Source organism: Otolemur garnettii, unplaced genomic scaffold, assembly GCF_000181295.1.
Source record: "Otolemur garnettii isolate 467f Iridium unplaced genomic scaffold, OtoGar3 scaffold00019, whole genome shotgun sequence".
In the NCBI taxonomy this organism is placed as follows: Eukaryota; Metazoa; Chordata; class Mammalia; order Primates; family Galagidae; genus Otolemur; species Otolemur garnettii.
In genome coordinates, this window is record NW_003852414.1 from 10,169,550 (window position 1) to 10,184,776 (window position 15,227).

The following is a 15,227-nucleotide window of genomic DNA, read 5'->3' on the forward strand; positions in this document are numbered from 1 at the left end:
CAACTCCTGGGCTCAAGCGAGTCTCCTGCCTCTGCCTCCCAAGTAGCTGGGACCACAGGCGCCCGCCACAACGCCTGGCTATTTTTTTGGTTGCAGCTGTCATTGTTTGGCGGGCCCAGGCTGGATTTGAACCCACCACCTTAGGTGTATGTGGCTGGCGCCTTAGCTGCTTGAGCCACAGGCTCCAAGCCCAGGTAGGCTGTTTTCTCCAGCAGAAATTCTCCATGGGGACAGCAGGAAGAAAGCCGTCCCAGGGCCCTACCCTCTTTGAGCTGCCTGGCTACCCAGGGCCCTGGAGAGGCCTGATAAAGAATGAGAAAAGCCTGTTAGCTTGGGCTGAGGGGACAGAATTCCTTCCTTCCTTCCTTTCCTCCCTCCCTCCCTCCCTTTATTGTGGGGGACAGAGTTTCACTCTTTGCCCTTGGTAGAGTACCATGGTGTCATAGCTCACAGCAACCTCAAACTTTTGAGCTCAATTGATCCTCTTGCCTCAGCTCCCAAGTAGCTGGGACTACAGGCAACCACTGCAATACCCAGCTAGTTTTTCTATTTTTAGTAGAGACAGGGTCTTGCTCTTGCTCGGGCTGGTGGGGAAAGAGTTTCAGTGAGTGGAAACTTAGGGAAGAGAGAAGTACAGTCAAGCCCCCTGCATCTGTGGAGTCAACCAACTGTACATCGAAAGTGGTCAGAGAAAGAAAATCCACATAGTTCCCCAAAACAAAACTTGCATTTGCCTCCTGCCAATACTATGTCGAAACCCTAAAAATGAGGTGATGGGAAGGTGTACTCTTAGGTATCACAAGGTGTGTAGAGATGATTTAAAGTCTATGGGAGGATGTGCGGAGGTTACATGCAAATACCATGTCATTTAATATTAGGGAATCGAGCATCTTTGGATTTTGGTGTCTGACAGGGTTCCTGGAACTAATCCCCCATGGACACTAAGGAACAAGCATATAGTGATTATAAATCAAATCTAATTCAATGTTCATTGACATGCAACTCAAGATGGGGGACTCCTTTCCATTCTAGTTGCTAGGTGAGCATCGTTGAATGTGACACCATGGGGACACTGGGCTGCAAGTAAAATAATGGCTGTGTATGTAATTTTACGATTGGAATAAAGCACATGGTTTGTCATTGGTAGGAGATACAGTAGATTGAGTCCTTTTAAAAGTCATGTTATTATTGAGATATTGCTGTTTAACCTCCATGGTCAAGCTGGTTAAATGCACATTCTAATAATTTTGATTTAAAAGATGCAATTTTGCCTGATGATCAACTATCCCCTGGCATTTTCTTTCAGCAAGCACAGGAAAAGCTCTTGTTTTAAATGCAGATCTCAGACTGTTCCAGCTGGCGCTGTGGAGTGTCATAGACACACAGGAAATGGAGAAGCTGGGGATTTGAATATCCCCATTATTCTAGTATCCCAGAACACAGCTTCCCTACTGTGGTTAGAGTTAAAAAAGCAGTAATGAAGATCTAAGGAAGACCTGAGGCTTTGCTCTTCCAACTGACATTTTTATTTTAGTTATTTTTTATTTTTTTAAGACAGAGACTCGCTCTGTGCCCTGGGTAGAGGGCCGTGGTGTCACAGCAACCACAAATGCACAGGCTCAAGCAATCCTTTTGCCTCAGCCTCCTGAGTAGCTGGGACTATAGGTGCCTACCACAATACTTGGCTAGTTTTTTTTTTTTCCTTATTTTTAGTAGAGATGGGGGGGGGGTCTCATTCTTGCTCAGGCTGGTCTTGAACTCCTAAACTCAAATTATGCACTCGCTTTTAGCCTCCCTGAATCCTAGGATTACAGGTATGAACCACCACACCTGGCCTGACTTTTTTTTTTTTTTAAAGGCCTGCATTTTTCTTTCTTTCTTTCTTTTTTTTTTTTTTTTTGTTAATCTGGCCCAGGTGAGGTTCGAACATGCAGCCTCTGGTGTGTCTGGCTGGCACACTAACCACTTAGTTACAGTGCCCAGCTCTAACTGACATTTTTAAAAATGCCTAAGAAGTAAGACATTGGTTCTGCTGACCAGCACTGACCCATGCTGTTAGCCCACACGGTTTTTTTTTTTTTTTGAGATAGAGTTTCACTTTGTCTCCATGGGAGAGTGCTGTGGCTTCACAGCTCACAGCAACCTCAAACTCTCGGGGCTCAAGCAATCCTCTTGCCTCAGCCTCCTGAGGTGGTGAGGTAATGAGAATAGGGACAATGCCTGGCTAGCTTTAGAGACAGGGTCTTGCTCTTGCTCAGGCTGGACCCGGAACTCCTAAGCTTAAACAATCCACCCACCTTGGCCTCCCACAGTGCTGGCCCACACATCTTGGTAAGTGTCTGCCCTGGGACTGGACCTTACCTGATAACTCTAGCCTGTCCACTGAAGCCTCTCCCTTTGACGGTGGGCCTGAGCTTGGTGGCATCTCCAGGTTTGGGATTGATTTCATGATATTGGCCTGAGCTTCTTCTAGAAGCTTCTCAAATTCCTTCCCATTATAATGGTCCAGATTTTGTCTCTTTTCTTCCCATTTCCTTTCTGCTTTCTGAAGGAAAACAACAAGCAAAGAAAGCTTAAAAACGTGAGGGAAAAGCTAATTAACAGTTTAGAGATTTTACATCACGGTGGGGAGGAGATGTGAAAACGTGTTGGTGAAATAACGCCCCATTTCTGCACACACATCAGCCAAACCTTGCCAAGTCCAAGCTCCCTGACTCTCCCGCTGTCTCCAACATTGTCTATAGTTACATGTGCTGTCATTTAAGCTCAAGCCGTATTCTTCACAGAGAAGCAAGCTCAGAAACGCAAATTCATTCATTAAGTGATTACTGAGCACCTACCATGTGCTTCTACCAATTCCAACAGAAAGAGACACTAATAACGCTTTCCAGGGTACGCCTCCCACTACCAAGGTTTGGTTGTTCAAACTGAGTTTTCATTGTACAAACAAAAACCCTATACGAAAAACTAGTAGAAACAGAAACGAAAACCCTCACCAAAAAATCCTGTGTCTTAGTTTGACTTGTATCAAAAAATTGCTGTATGACCTTCTCAATTATGTTGTCTTATAAAACGTGGGGGAGATGATATTATTTAGATGATGTGGAAGCTTCATCAAATTCCACAATAGGAAGTTACATATAATACATATTTTTAAATACCTGTACCCCTTTTTTTTTTTTTTTTGGCTGGGGTTGGATTTGAACCTGCCACCTCTGGTATATGGGGCTGGTGCCCTACTCCTTTGAACCACAGCACCGCCCCACCCTTTTTTTTTTTTTTTTTTTGAGATAGAGTCTTACTCCATCACCCAGGCTGGAGAGCACTGGTGCAATCATAGTTCACTGAAGACTCAAACTCTAGGGATCAAGCAATCCTCCCACTTTGGTCTCTCTCAAGTAGCTGGGACTATAGCTATCGGTGTGTACCACCACACCTGGTTAATTTTTAAAAAAATTTCTGGTAGAGACCCAAGCAGAATGTTGGCCATTTTGCTCTGGAACTCCAGGCCTTAAGAGATCCTCCCACTGTGGCCTCCCCTAAAGTTCTGGGGGTATAAGCCACTGTAGCTGGTGTACTGTTCACTTTTTAAAAGCACATTTTCCTGTGATTTTATAAACAGCACACGGATCATTCCAGGAGGGGCAGAGTGGAAATTCACATCAGAATTAGCGCAACCCCATAATGTAAGAATTAGAAAAGATCACTGAATTTTACACATTGTACAGATAGGAATTTTGAGGCTCAGCTGAGATGAAGAATTTGCCCAAGACTCACTCTAGAGAAATAGGTGGGGAGGTATCCACCACCTTCCCCATGCTTACCTTCTTGTATTTTTCTTACTAACATTTATTATCTATCACCTGGCGTACACATTTTCCCTCTCCTTATAAGTAGGTAAGTTTCTCAAGGCCAGAGATTTTGCCTCTTCTGTTCTGTCCATCCCCAGAGCTACAAGGGCCAGGTGCCTAGTGGGGCTACGTAATCTCTACGTTGACTAAGCCGCCCCATTCATTAGAGGCAGAACTGTCAGAAAAACTCAGGCCTCTTGACTTAGGGATCAGGGAATTTTCAGATGTGACTCACAAGTGTCCTTTCAAAACTTAAACCCATTATAGTAATTATGTCACTAGTTTCTTAATAGATATTTGTCATCATACTGATGTGAGCATGGCTACAGTCCTACGAGGTCACCTCAATACATCCTTTGACTACTGAGATGTTTAGAGGTGAGATATCTTAAGTGACAGGTCCACTGATCCTCAGGAGGAAACATATTTTCCTCCTCTACTCTGCTAGGCCGTGGGATCAAACCACACTCCTGTAATCACATTTCCATCCCCTCCCGTGATATGTATTTTTAATTTTTTTAGTTTTTTTGAGACAAGAGTTATTCTGTTGCCTAGGCTGGAGTGGCTGTGGCATCAGCCTAGCTCATGACAACCTTAAACTCCTGGGTTTAAGGGATTCTCCTGACTCAGCCTTTTTAGTAGCTGGGACTACAGGCGTCTGCCACAATGCCTGGCTAATTTTTCTATTTTTAGTAGAGACAGCGTCTCATTCTTGCTCAGGCTGGTCTCAAACGCCTGAGCTCAAGCGATCCTCCTGCTTTGGCCTCCCAGAGTGCTGGGATTACTCCAAATATGGGCCACTGCACCTGGTCTTCATGTGCATATTTTTAAGCAACTGGCTCCAATTAGGGGCCCAGCTAGTGCCCAGCAGCCAGGCCTGTGGCTGCAGCAGTCCTGCAAGGACTCATGTTGCAATATATCCAACATGAGCTACCCACTGGTGACCTTCAAGAGAGGCAGGAAGGCTAGAGCAGGCTGCGGGGGAGAGTGCAGTGAGAGGAGGAAAAGTTACAGAGCAGAAGACAGAGAAAGCTAGGGAAGCAAAATGTGTTATCTGAGAATCAGTGCCAGCTCTTGATTAAAAGAATACTGAAAAGCATGGCGTGATTTTGTGTTATTTGACTCAAGACCTCCTTTCTCTTTCCATTATGAATGCCTCCACCTTTCATTCCAGATGCCTGTAACAACTTCTCGCCCAGCTCCCTTAATTCTAGACCCACCATCTATCAGTTCTGTATATTGTCTCCAAAACAATTTCCTAAAGATGTCATTTAAACAAACAAACAAACAACAACAACAACAAAAAAAACCACTGGGTGGGGTGCACTGGCTCACGGCTGTAATGCAAAACTCTGGGGAAGCCAAGGCCAGAGGATGGCTTGAGCTCAGGAGTTTAAGACCAGACTGAGCAAGAGCAGGACCCCGTCTCTTCTAAAAATAGAAAAACTAGGCGGGCATCATGGGGGACGCCTGTAGTTCCAGCTACTTGGGAGGCTGTGGCAGGAGATCACTTGAGCCCAAGATTTTGAGGTTGCTGTTAGCTATAGCACCATGGCACTCTACCCAGGGTGACAGAGTGAGACTGTCTAAAAAAAAAAACCAAACCCTGACCCCCCTAAAACAAATGACTTATTAAAGCTGCAGCATTTCTCTGATACCTTCCAAATAATCTCCAGATATCTGGTTCCTAAGCACTCTTAAGTCAGTTTCCAGCCTAATTTCCCTAGTCTTCTCTTTCTTGTTCCTGCATTCTGTAGCCTAGAATGCCCTTCCCTCCCTTCTCCACTTAGATTCCACTTGTCTTCCTAGATCAGTGGGAACCCCTACCCAGGTCTGCCTTCCCCACAGTGGAATGCTTGAGCCAGCTCGCCCTGGCACTGGAAGAATAATTGTCACATTTCCTGGCTTCACGTATAGTCATGTCATGGTATAGCTTGACATCAGCATGGTGGGTGAGTGAGGGGTTATTTACACCAGGGCAATTGGCAAAAGCTGCACATCAGGGCTTTTCCACCTCAGAGAGCCAGCTGTTGAACAGTTACCAGCATACCACTGCCTCCTCTTCCTACATGTTAAGTGTTTCACCCTTCTTTAAAACCAGATGGCCTATCTCTTAACCTGGCCACTGAACCTCCTTCCCAGTTCCAAAAATATATCTCTGATCCATGTACGTATCATCTCTACAAATCAGGCTGTAAGTTCTCTGAGGGAAAGGATCATGCATTATGGGGTTTGAGAAATGGAAATAGGACTCTACCTCAATAGACATTGCCCTGTTCTTGGCACTCACACCGTGGATTTCTTCAATGAACAAGCTCTGCATGGTGGACCCATTCATGGGTGTGTGTGGGGACTGTGGAGTCTGTGCTGAGTGCAGGGTGGAGGTCACTTCTTGGGAGCTGGCTGGGGGGCTGGCTGTGCGAGGACCCTTCCCCATGGGCAAGTTCTGGGCAGGGTTCAGCAGGCCCGAGGAGTGCTGGGAGGGCTGGACGACCCCAGGAGAGCTCTGTGTGTGGTGCGCTGTCATGCCGGACACGAGCCTCTCTTCCGACTTCACATCACCCGAGATCCCTGTGCTGTGGAGGGGCTGGCCAGAGGTATGGGCTGCCTCCTCCTGGTTCTTCAGGACTTCTGCGGCCATGGCCTTCTCCATAGCGACGTACTGTGCAGCTTGGGCTGCATCTGTGCCTTTCAGGAGACCATCAGTGACATGTCTAAGAGAAACCAAGCACAGCAACATTAATGCTCAGGACGCATCCCTTCCATTTCATCACCATGGTACCCTTGAAAGCCATGTCATCCCAAAGCCAGCTGAGAGTCAAATATCCCAAAACTTGGAACAGCAGCTCAGGGATGGCATCTCTCAGAATGTCCCTTTCCGTGAGCACCGTGGTGGCCTAGACTCTTGGGAGAGATTCCTTCTCCAGATTCCTGCATCCTCATTCCTTCTGTTTGCTCTTCTGGGACCTCAGCCTGTTGCTAACTGGTTTCTTTACCCAGACTCAACCAAGTCTTCAGGAAGGTCAACAGCGACTCCAAACCTAAAAGTTGGGTTTCATTTTTATTCTCCTCTGATTTGGGGTTTATTTTGATGCTAATTGTCCATCTTCACCCATGGTGCAGTGGAAAAAGACAGGGCCTTTGGGGAGAGATGTGTGTTTGAATATTAGTTCTAGGCCAGATGCGGTGGCTCACACCCATAATCCTAGCACTCTGGGAGGCTGAGGTGGGTGGATAACTAGAACTCAGGAGCCTGGGACCAGGTGGAGCAAGAGCAAGACCCCACCTCTACTGAAAAGAGAAAAAAACTAGCCATAAGTTGTGGCGGGCACCTGTAGTCCCAGCTACTTGGGAGGCTGAGGCAAGAGGATTGCTTGAGGCTAAGAATTTGAGGTTGCTGTGAGCTATGATGGCACCATGGTGCTCTCTACCATAGGTGGCAAAGTGAGACCCTGTCTCACCGAGGGGGGGAAAATATATATATATATCAGTTATACCATAGTATAGCTATACAATGCTGGGACCTTCACCTTTGGAGCCTTAGATACTGTTGCTGGTTTTTGAGACAGGATCTTACTTTGCTGCCTCAGGTTGGAGTGCAGTGGCACCATCATAGCTCATTGCAACTTTATACTCCTGAGCTCAAATGCAATCCTTCTGCCTCAGTCTCCTGGTAGCTTGGAGGGACCACAGGCATATGCACTACCACACACAGCTAATTTTTCTGTTTTTAGTAGAGATGGGATCTCGCTCTTGCTCAAGCTGGTTTCAGATTCCTGAGCTCAATACTTCCCCCTCAGCTTCCCAGACGGCTGAGATTACAGGCGTGAGTCACCATGCCTGACCCTCACACATGTCTCTGTGTGTAAAATGTAATCCCACTATTTTTAGAGATGGGGTCTCGCTCTTGCCCAGGCTGGTCTTGAACCTGTGAGCTCAGGGCAATCCACCTGCCTTGGCCTCCCAGAGTGCTAGGATTACAGGTGTGAGCCAGCATGCCTTGCATGACCCATAATTTTTAATTAGTCCCTCTGCGTTCATTAAATCCTTTTTTTTAATTTGAAAAAAGACAACACATTCTATAACTCTCCTGCTACTCTTGTTTCTTAGCTGCTTACTTTATCCATCCAGCCCTTGAAGTCCCCAAAGATTCCCAACTATTACTCCACTAGCCATCTCTTCCATTTTCAGTCATCACCTCCATGAAGGCAACTCCCAGTTCAATCAACCCTTTCTTCCTCCGTCCTGCCCTTCCTCTGTGTTAGGCAGGGAACCCTCTTTAATTCTGCCTCTTGAACTTCAGTCCACTATTCTAAATTTAGCTGCGTTTGGATATCCTTCCAATCCCCCAATGCAACACGTGCCATGTGCCTTCAGCCTCTTCCCAAGACCCTGAGTCTGCTCTGAACTGTGACAGTTTGTCACTGTGCTACCTTCCCTGCGGGGGCATGAGGACACACACATGGCCTGGGGAGGGGTGGTGCGTGTAACTCCTACTTTTCTCCTGTGCCTTCCATGGTGCCAAGTATTGCACAGGATACACAAACAGTACAAATATGATGTTAATTATGTAAAGGCTTGTGAGGGGAAGGTTGGTGCCAGCTCAAATCCCTTTCATTTGTAAAGTTAGTTAACTGGCTTTACGCATCACTCGCAGCACCGAGTATTTAATGGGACAGAATAATAGAATCCCATTTTTCAGAACTTACATTCCCTGGAGATAAGACAAATACTAAACTTCATTGCTCTGCCTGTAAAAATATCTTTTCATGGGGTGGTGCCTGTGGCTCAGTGGGTAGGGCGCTGGCCCCATATACCGAGGGTGGCGGGTTCAAACCCAGCCCTGGCCAAACTGCAACAAAAAATAGCTGGGTATTGTGGTAGGCGCCTGTAGTCCCAGCTAAGCAGGAGGCTGAGGCAAGAGAATCACTTGAGCCCAAGAGTTTGAAGTTGCTGTGAGCTGTGATGCCACAGCACTCTACTGAGGGTGCCTCTTTCCCTCTGTCTCTTAAAAAAAAAAAAGTCTTTTCATTACTTTTGAGGAAAGAGAAGAGGGAAAGAAGCACCGTCACCTGTCACAGTTTACTTAATCAGCGTGGCTTGTTTGGGGTTTCATGCATGGGTTACCATATTTAGGTAAGAGCTTGGTGCAGAATTCCTTCGATAGATTTCTATCCTACTGGAAGAAAAAGTACATTCTGCAATTTGAAATGAATGAACCTGTAAGAAAATTTCGTACAGGTACAATTTCTTTCCTGTACACGTTGGAGATTGACTGGGCAGGATGAGGCGGTTTTCATTTTATTTCTGAACTTCTTGGGCATTCTGGAACTTACAGAGATAACTACACAGATGTTCTGGAGTGTTCTCCTCTCAAAAGGGGCTCGCTCTTGAGGTTTGTTACTGGAAAAATCTCACTTGCTCCTCTGGTTAATAATTCATCTTAAAGTTATCTGCACACTTAATATATTTCTCTTATAAATCTGATCAGTTGATTATAACTCATGATTAGAATTCTCACAAGAAAGTCTCTGGCATGTTATGTCTCTTGGTGACCTGCTCTCAAATCTGGTCCAGGATTTGAAGGGCAATTTCCTAGTTCTATTAACAGGCTAGAGACTGCCAACTATTGGGAAGGATTTATTTTTGGTTGTTTAGTGTCTAGTTCCCATGTGAGATAATAAGTTAGATAAGGGAGGGGTCCTGTTTATCTTGTGTATTGCTATATTTGTAACACACAGCAGTAGGGCTGGCTGCCTGGCTGCAAGATGAGAACCAATAAAAAGTCTGGGGTCAAACTGTGGGGTTACATCCGAACTCCAGCTCTGAATCATAGGGACTATCCTGGAACCTCAGATTCTACCTATAAAATGAGAATAGCAGTGCCTGCCCTGTAGGGTTTTTAATTAGGACCCAATGAGTGAATAAACGTAAAGGGCGTAGTTCAGTGCCTGATACACAGAAAGTGCTCACTGGTGTAGGTCACTGTGATTATGATGTTGGGAAGAGAGATCTAACTGTGAGACTCCAACACAGAGCACACACATGCAACAGTCTGGGATGTCCTTTGCAAAGGCACTTTTGGCAACACAAATCCTGCATACATATATGTCAGCACTTTTTTTTTTTTTTGAGACAGAGCCTTAAGCTGTCCCCCTGGGTAGAGTGCTGTGGCATCACAGCTCACAGCAACCTCCAACTCCTGGGCTCAAGCGAGTCTCCTGCCTCAGTCTCTCAAGTAGGTGGGACCACAGGTGCCCACCACAACGCCTGGCTATTTTTTGGTTGCAGCCATCATTGTTATTTGGTGGGCCACGGCTGGATTTGAACCCATCATCTTAGGTGTATGTGGCTGGCGCCTTAGCCACTTGAGCCACAGGCGCCGAGCCATGTCAGCACTTTTTTTAGTGGGTGGAGAGCTCTGGAATTTTCTTTTTACTGAAAGTCTGAGATGAATCAGTGATACGCAGAGGTCCATGCCATTCAATGGTGGGACCAACAACTTCTCAGATATTCTTTTAGTAGATAGTTTGAGAACGGCTTTCTTTTTTTTTTTTCTTTTGAGACAGAGTCTCATTACATTGCTGTCGGTAGAGTGCTGTGGCGTCACAGCTCATAGACACCTCCAACTCTTGGGCTTAAGTGATTCTCTTGCCTCAGCCTCCTGAGTAGCTGGAACTACAGGTGCCTGCCACAACTCCCGGCTTTTTTTTTTTTTTTTTTTTTCAGTTGTCATTGTTGATTAGCTCGCCTGAGCTGGGCTTGAACCTGTCAGCCTCAGTGCATCTGACTGGTGCTGTAATCACTGTGCTACAGAGCACTAAGCCAAGAACGGCTTTCTTAATTTCTACTCAGTTTCTTCTAACTGACATCACCTATGCTCCTTGAAGTCAAGGAGATTAATAAACTACAGTAGAACCTTTGTAAGTCCATCACCCAAGGGACTGTAATAAACTGGTCAACATCAGGAATTAGGCCTACTTACTGTACTGATTGTACATGTGGTGTATGTCCAGTCTCAGGTCAACTCAAGGAGGTGGTCAGTATAGGGAGGTGGTTAACTACAGAGGTTCTACTGTATTTTGATCTATTCTCCCAACTTCAAAATGTTATTTTTATTTATTTTTTATTTTATTGTATTTTTTAGTTTTGTTGTTGTTGGGGATTCCTTGAGGGTACAAAGAACCAGGTCAAAATGTTATGTTTAAAGACCTGCGTTCAACTGACTTTTAAAAAAATATTTACTATGTCTATTAAGTTTAGACTCTAGGATTCACCCCCCTCAGCAAACTTGAGATAAAAAGTTAGAACCTCAGCCATAATGCAAAAGAGATTCAAGGGTAGGCTGGACTTGCGGCTTCTCCCTAGAATATCTTAAGTAAGATGCGAGTAAGTCACAAAAATGGGGACAGGTCTCAGGAGGGTGGGAAAGCGTGGAGTATAAAACCTTCACCTCAAGCCTGCGCAGCCCACCCTGCAGAGGCCACCCCCAGCCCGGTGGGCACTGGTCACCTCCGCAGCATGGTCAGGACATCCGTCATGCCGCGCACACGCTTCAGGAGACTGTCCAGCTTGTGCGGCTCCTCCTTCAGAAAACGCACGGCCTCCACCTCGATGCGTAGGATGGCCCTCATCTTGTTTTGTAAGGTTGGAAATTCTCCTGCAGGCCCAAACCAGATGGAGAGTCAGAGAGAAAACGCCAGAACAACCACCCCATCCTGCACCCTGGACACCACATAGGACTGAGAAGTGTCTTGGGGAGACAATGGGTGAAGAACACAGGTAAAGTGAGCCGGGGCAAGGGCAAAGCCCTCTAGGCTCATTTTTTAATCCATATATACTTGGGAAGAGGCCAGTTGGCTCTTAGGGTTCTTTGTAATGGGTTTGAGGCTAGGTGCAGTGGTCACACCTGGAATCCCAGCATTTTGAGAGGCATTTGAGGCCATGAGGTCAAGACCAGCCTGGCCAACATAGTGAGACACTGTCTGTACAAAAAATTAAAAAAATTAGCCAAGGATGGTGCTGTGTGACGACTGGGGAGGCTGAGGTGGGAGGATCACATGAGCCCAGAGTTCAAGGCTGCAGTGAGCTGTGATGACACTGCTGCACTATAGCCTGGGTCACAAAGTCAGACCCTGTCTCTAAAAAAAAAAAAAGGAAAGAGTTTGACACAGGTGCTGGCACACTGTAAGAAGAACCCAGTGAACAGAAAGTGTTATGAAGGCCAGGCATGGTGGCTCACGCCTGTAATCTTAGCACTCTGGGAGGCCGAGGCAGATGGATCACCTGAACTCACAGTTTCAAGATCAGCCTGAGCAAGAGCAAGACCTCCATCTCTAAAAATAGCCAGGTGTTGTGGCGGGTGCCAGTAGTCCCACCTACTTGGGAGGCTGAGGCAAGAGAACTGCTTGAGACCAAGAGTTTGAGGTTGCTGTGAGCTGTGATGCCAGGGCACTCTACTCGGGGCAAAAAAAAATTAAAAAAAGAAAGTGATATCAGTATCACTTGGTCTGAAACCTCACAGCAGTTGCTACAATAGAAGCTCCAAAAAGACAGATGTTTGCCTTCCTTACCCTGTGATGGACCTCAAATGCCCGGAAGAGTGACTGGCGCAAGAGGTGTTGAAATCTGTCACTGCTTGACAGGTTTTTAAACACCCCAGGGAAGACAGGTGAGACTTCCCCTGTTCACCTGAGAGCTTACCTTTCAGAGTAGCTACAGCTTCTCCCACTTGTCGCAGGAGGAAGGCCCCATCTTCCACGTCTTTTAGAGTCACCACCCGGCCAGCGGACGTGGAGTCCTTCTTTAACTCTTCGACAAAGTCTTCCAGCTCACTGCGGGGAGCAAACAGATCAGCAGGAGGGGCTGAGCACGGGGTCCTCACAGAGGAAGGTACAGGCGCTGAGTGCATGTCTGCACCTTCTAATTTATATGTGTCCTAGTGTCCCCCCTGTTGTCACCTAGACGGCAGGCGCACATCTTAGAACAGTAGCTTGCTTTGCTTGGGAAAGCTCTGCAGAGGTGCGAGGCAGGTCCAAGGAAGTTTCCCCAGGTCCAGGGGGAGGCTCTGGTTGGGTAAAGGGAACATCACACCTGGATGATGGGGACCCACCCTTCATTTCCAGTGATGCTCAGTCTAGTGAAGGAGAGGAGGGTACACATGTTGGAGGAGAGACAGAGACAGATGAGAGAGAGAAAGAGAGAAATTATAGTAGAGCAAAAATGAGAAGCCCAGATCAGTTTATATTAAGCTTCTCGACTTTGGCATTTGACATTTTGGGCCAAATATTACTCTTTGTTGTGGAGGACTGTGCTGGGCACTGGAGGATGTTTAGCAGTTTGTGTAACATTACCTGCCAGATGTCACTAGCAACCTCCCTCCACCCCACCACATAACTTGTGACAAACAAAAATGTCTCCAGATGTTGTCAAAGGGGGAGCAAAATTGCCCTCAAATGAGAATCCCTGGTTTACTGACTGTCCCATCAAGATGGCTTGACTCGGCTCGGCGCCTGTGGCTCAAGCGGCTAAGGCGCCAGCCACGTACACCCAAGGTGGCAGGTTCAAATTCAGCCCTGTCCTGCCAGACAACAATGACGGCTGCAACCAAAAATTAGCTGGGCGTTGTGGCTGGTGCCTGTGGTCCCAGCTAGTTGGGAGGCTGAGGCAGGAGACTCGCATGAGCCCAGGAGTTGGAGGTTGCTGTGAGCTGTGATGCCACGGCACTCTACCCTGGGGGACAGCTTGAGGCTTCTGTCTCAAAAAAAAAAAAAAAAAAAAAAAAAAGAAGGCTTGACTCTTCTCCAAGCTACAAAGAGAGAAGAGAGGACCGCAGAGCTGATCCTGGGTGTGTGTGTGTGTGTAGAGGGTGATGGCAGCTCCAACAGCGAGAGGTTAAGTCTTCCACTTTAAACCACCGCCACCACTACCTCCCTGCCTCTGGGCATGTTACTAACCCCACCCTAAATAGATGTCTGTATGATTTCAGCCCTAAAATCCAACAGAAAACTTCTTAAAAGAAAGAGGGAAAAAGAACTTTGAGAAATGAAGAACCACTAGGTGGCAGTAAGTGAACATGATTTCACCTCCTGGATCCCTGACCTAAGGAGAGTGGCCGTGGCTGTGTCATCTGTATAGGTAGATGGCCTGAGAAGACCTTTCCAAGAGGTGGGTAAACGGTCAGCACTATGCATCGAGGGATTCTTGCAGGATATCCCAGGTGGTCATCAAGAACTGTGGGGCAGGCTGGGCACAGTGGCTCACACCTATAATCCTAGCACTTTGGGAGGCCAGAGTTAGGTGGATTGCCTGAGGTCAGGAGTTGGAGACCAGCCTGAGTCTGTCTCTAAAAATAGAAAAAAGAGCTAGGTGCTGTGGCAGGCACCTATAGCCCCAGCTACTTGGAAGGCTGAGGCAAGAAGGATCATGTGAACCTAGGACTTAGAGGTTGCTGTGAGCTATGATGCCACAACATTCTAGCCTGAGGCAATGGAGCGAGACTCTGTCTCAAAAATGATAGATGATAGACAGATAGATAGATGAAATATGGGGTAACTGACCAATTTACCATGTATGAAGTGGGATGGAGTTTTTGGTGATGTCTTTCATTCTGTTTGGAAAATGGACTAATACTGCTTATGACCATTTGAGAAGAAATGATGCTTCTTCAAGACCAAAGAGGAAACCTCCTCGGCTCACTGTCCACCTTTGTGAGTTGCAGAAGGGTGCCCAGAGAGCCAGGAACACACCCACCGGTAACTTCCCACTACGGCTGAATCGTCCAGGTGGAGAGATTGTGTGCTCGCTCTTGTAAGAGCTCTAAATATGGCACCATCATGCAAAAATATTCTTCTCCATTGTATAAGCAGAGTTGTTTCCATGTGTTGACCGGACACCCCCTCCAGCCCTGTAAAGCTTGGATGGAAGAACCAAGACCCACATGTTATCACAGCTCTGTTAGCAACTGACAGGCCCGTCAGAGTGTGATTAATAAGGTGATTAAGGAGGTGTCATCTGACCCAAACTCAGTCTGCCTAAAATTCTATTCAGAGACCTTTAAACTCCACAGTTCTATGGGATATACAGAAACACGTACCGATGGGATTGTACACAGCAACCACACTTCTGTGCATACGTTTACAGTATCTACTTTAGATAAAGTGCTAAGAACCACATTTGTTGATGCAAAAATGTAAAAGAGACGAGAGAAGTAAATTAAGTCCTGAAAATAAATTTTTGATATGGCAATCAAGATGATTTTTATTTTTATTTTTTTATTTTTTTTGAGATGGAGCCTCAAGCTATCCCCCTGGGTAGAGTGCCATGACATCACAGCTCACAGCAACCTCCAACTCCTGGGCTCAAGCGAGTCTCCTG

At 46.4% G+C, this 15,227-nt stretch overlaps 1 protein-coding gene across 10 annotated transcripts in view; it reads right to left on the reverse strand.

The window, feature by feature from the left end:
- KIAA1217 (KIAA1217 ortholog) overlaps window positions 1-15,227 on the reverse strand; it is a 328,697-nt gene that overhangs the window by 16,083 nt on the left and 297,387 nt on the right. For all 10 annotated transcript variants that reach the window (XR_002772475.1, XM_023511441.1, XM_023511443.1 and 7 more), the window contains 4 exons: window positions 12,555-12,685; window positions 11,364-11,511; window positions 6,109-6,565; window positions 2,362-2,545 (listed from right to left, as the gene is read on the reverse strand). Coding sequence is in view for 9 of the 10 variants with exons in the window: in XM_023511441.1 (XP_023367209.1) it covers window positions 2,362-2,545; window positions 6,109-6,565; window positions 11,364-11,511; window positions 12,555-12,685 (920 nt within the window). In the remaining variant the exon portion in view is untranslated. The remainder of the gene's footprint in view (window positions 1-2,361; window positions 2,546-6,108; window positions 6,566-11,363; window positions 11,512-12,554; window positions 12,686-15,227) is intronic.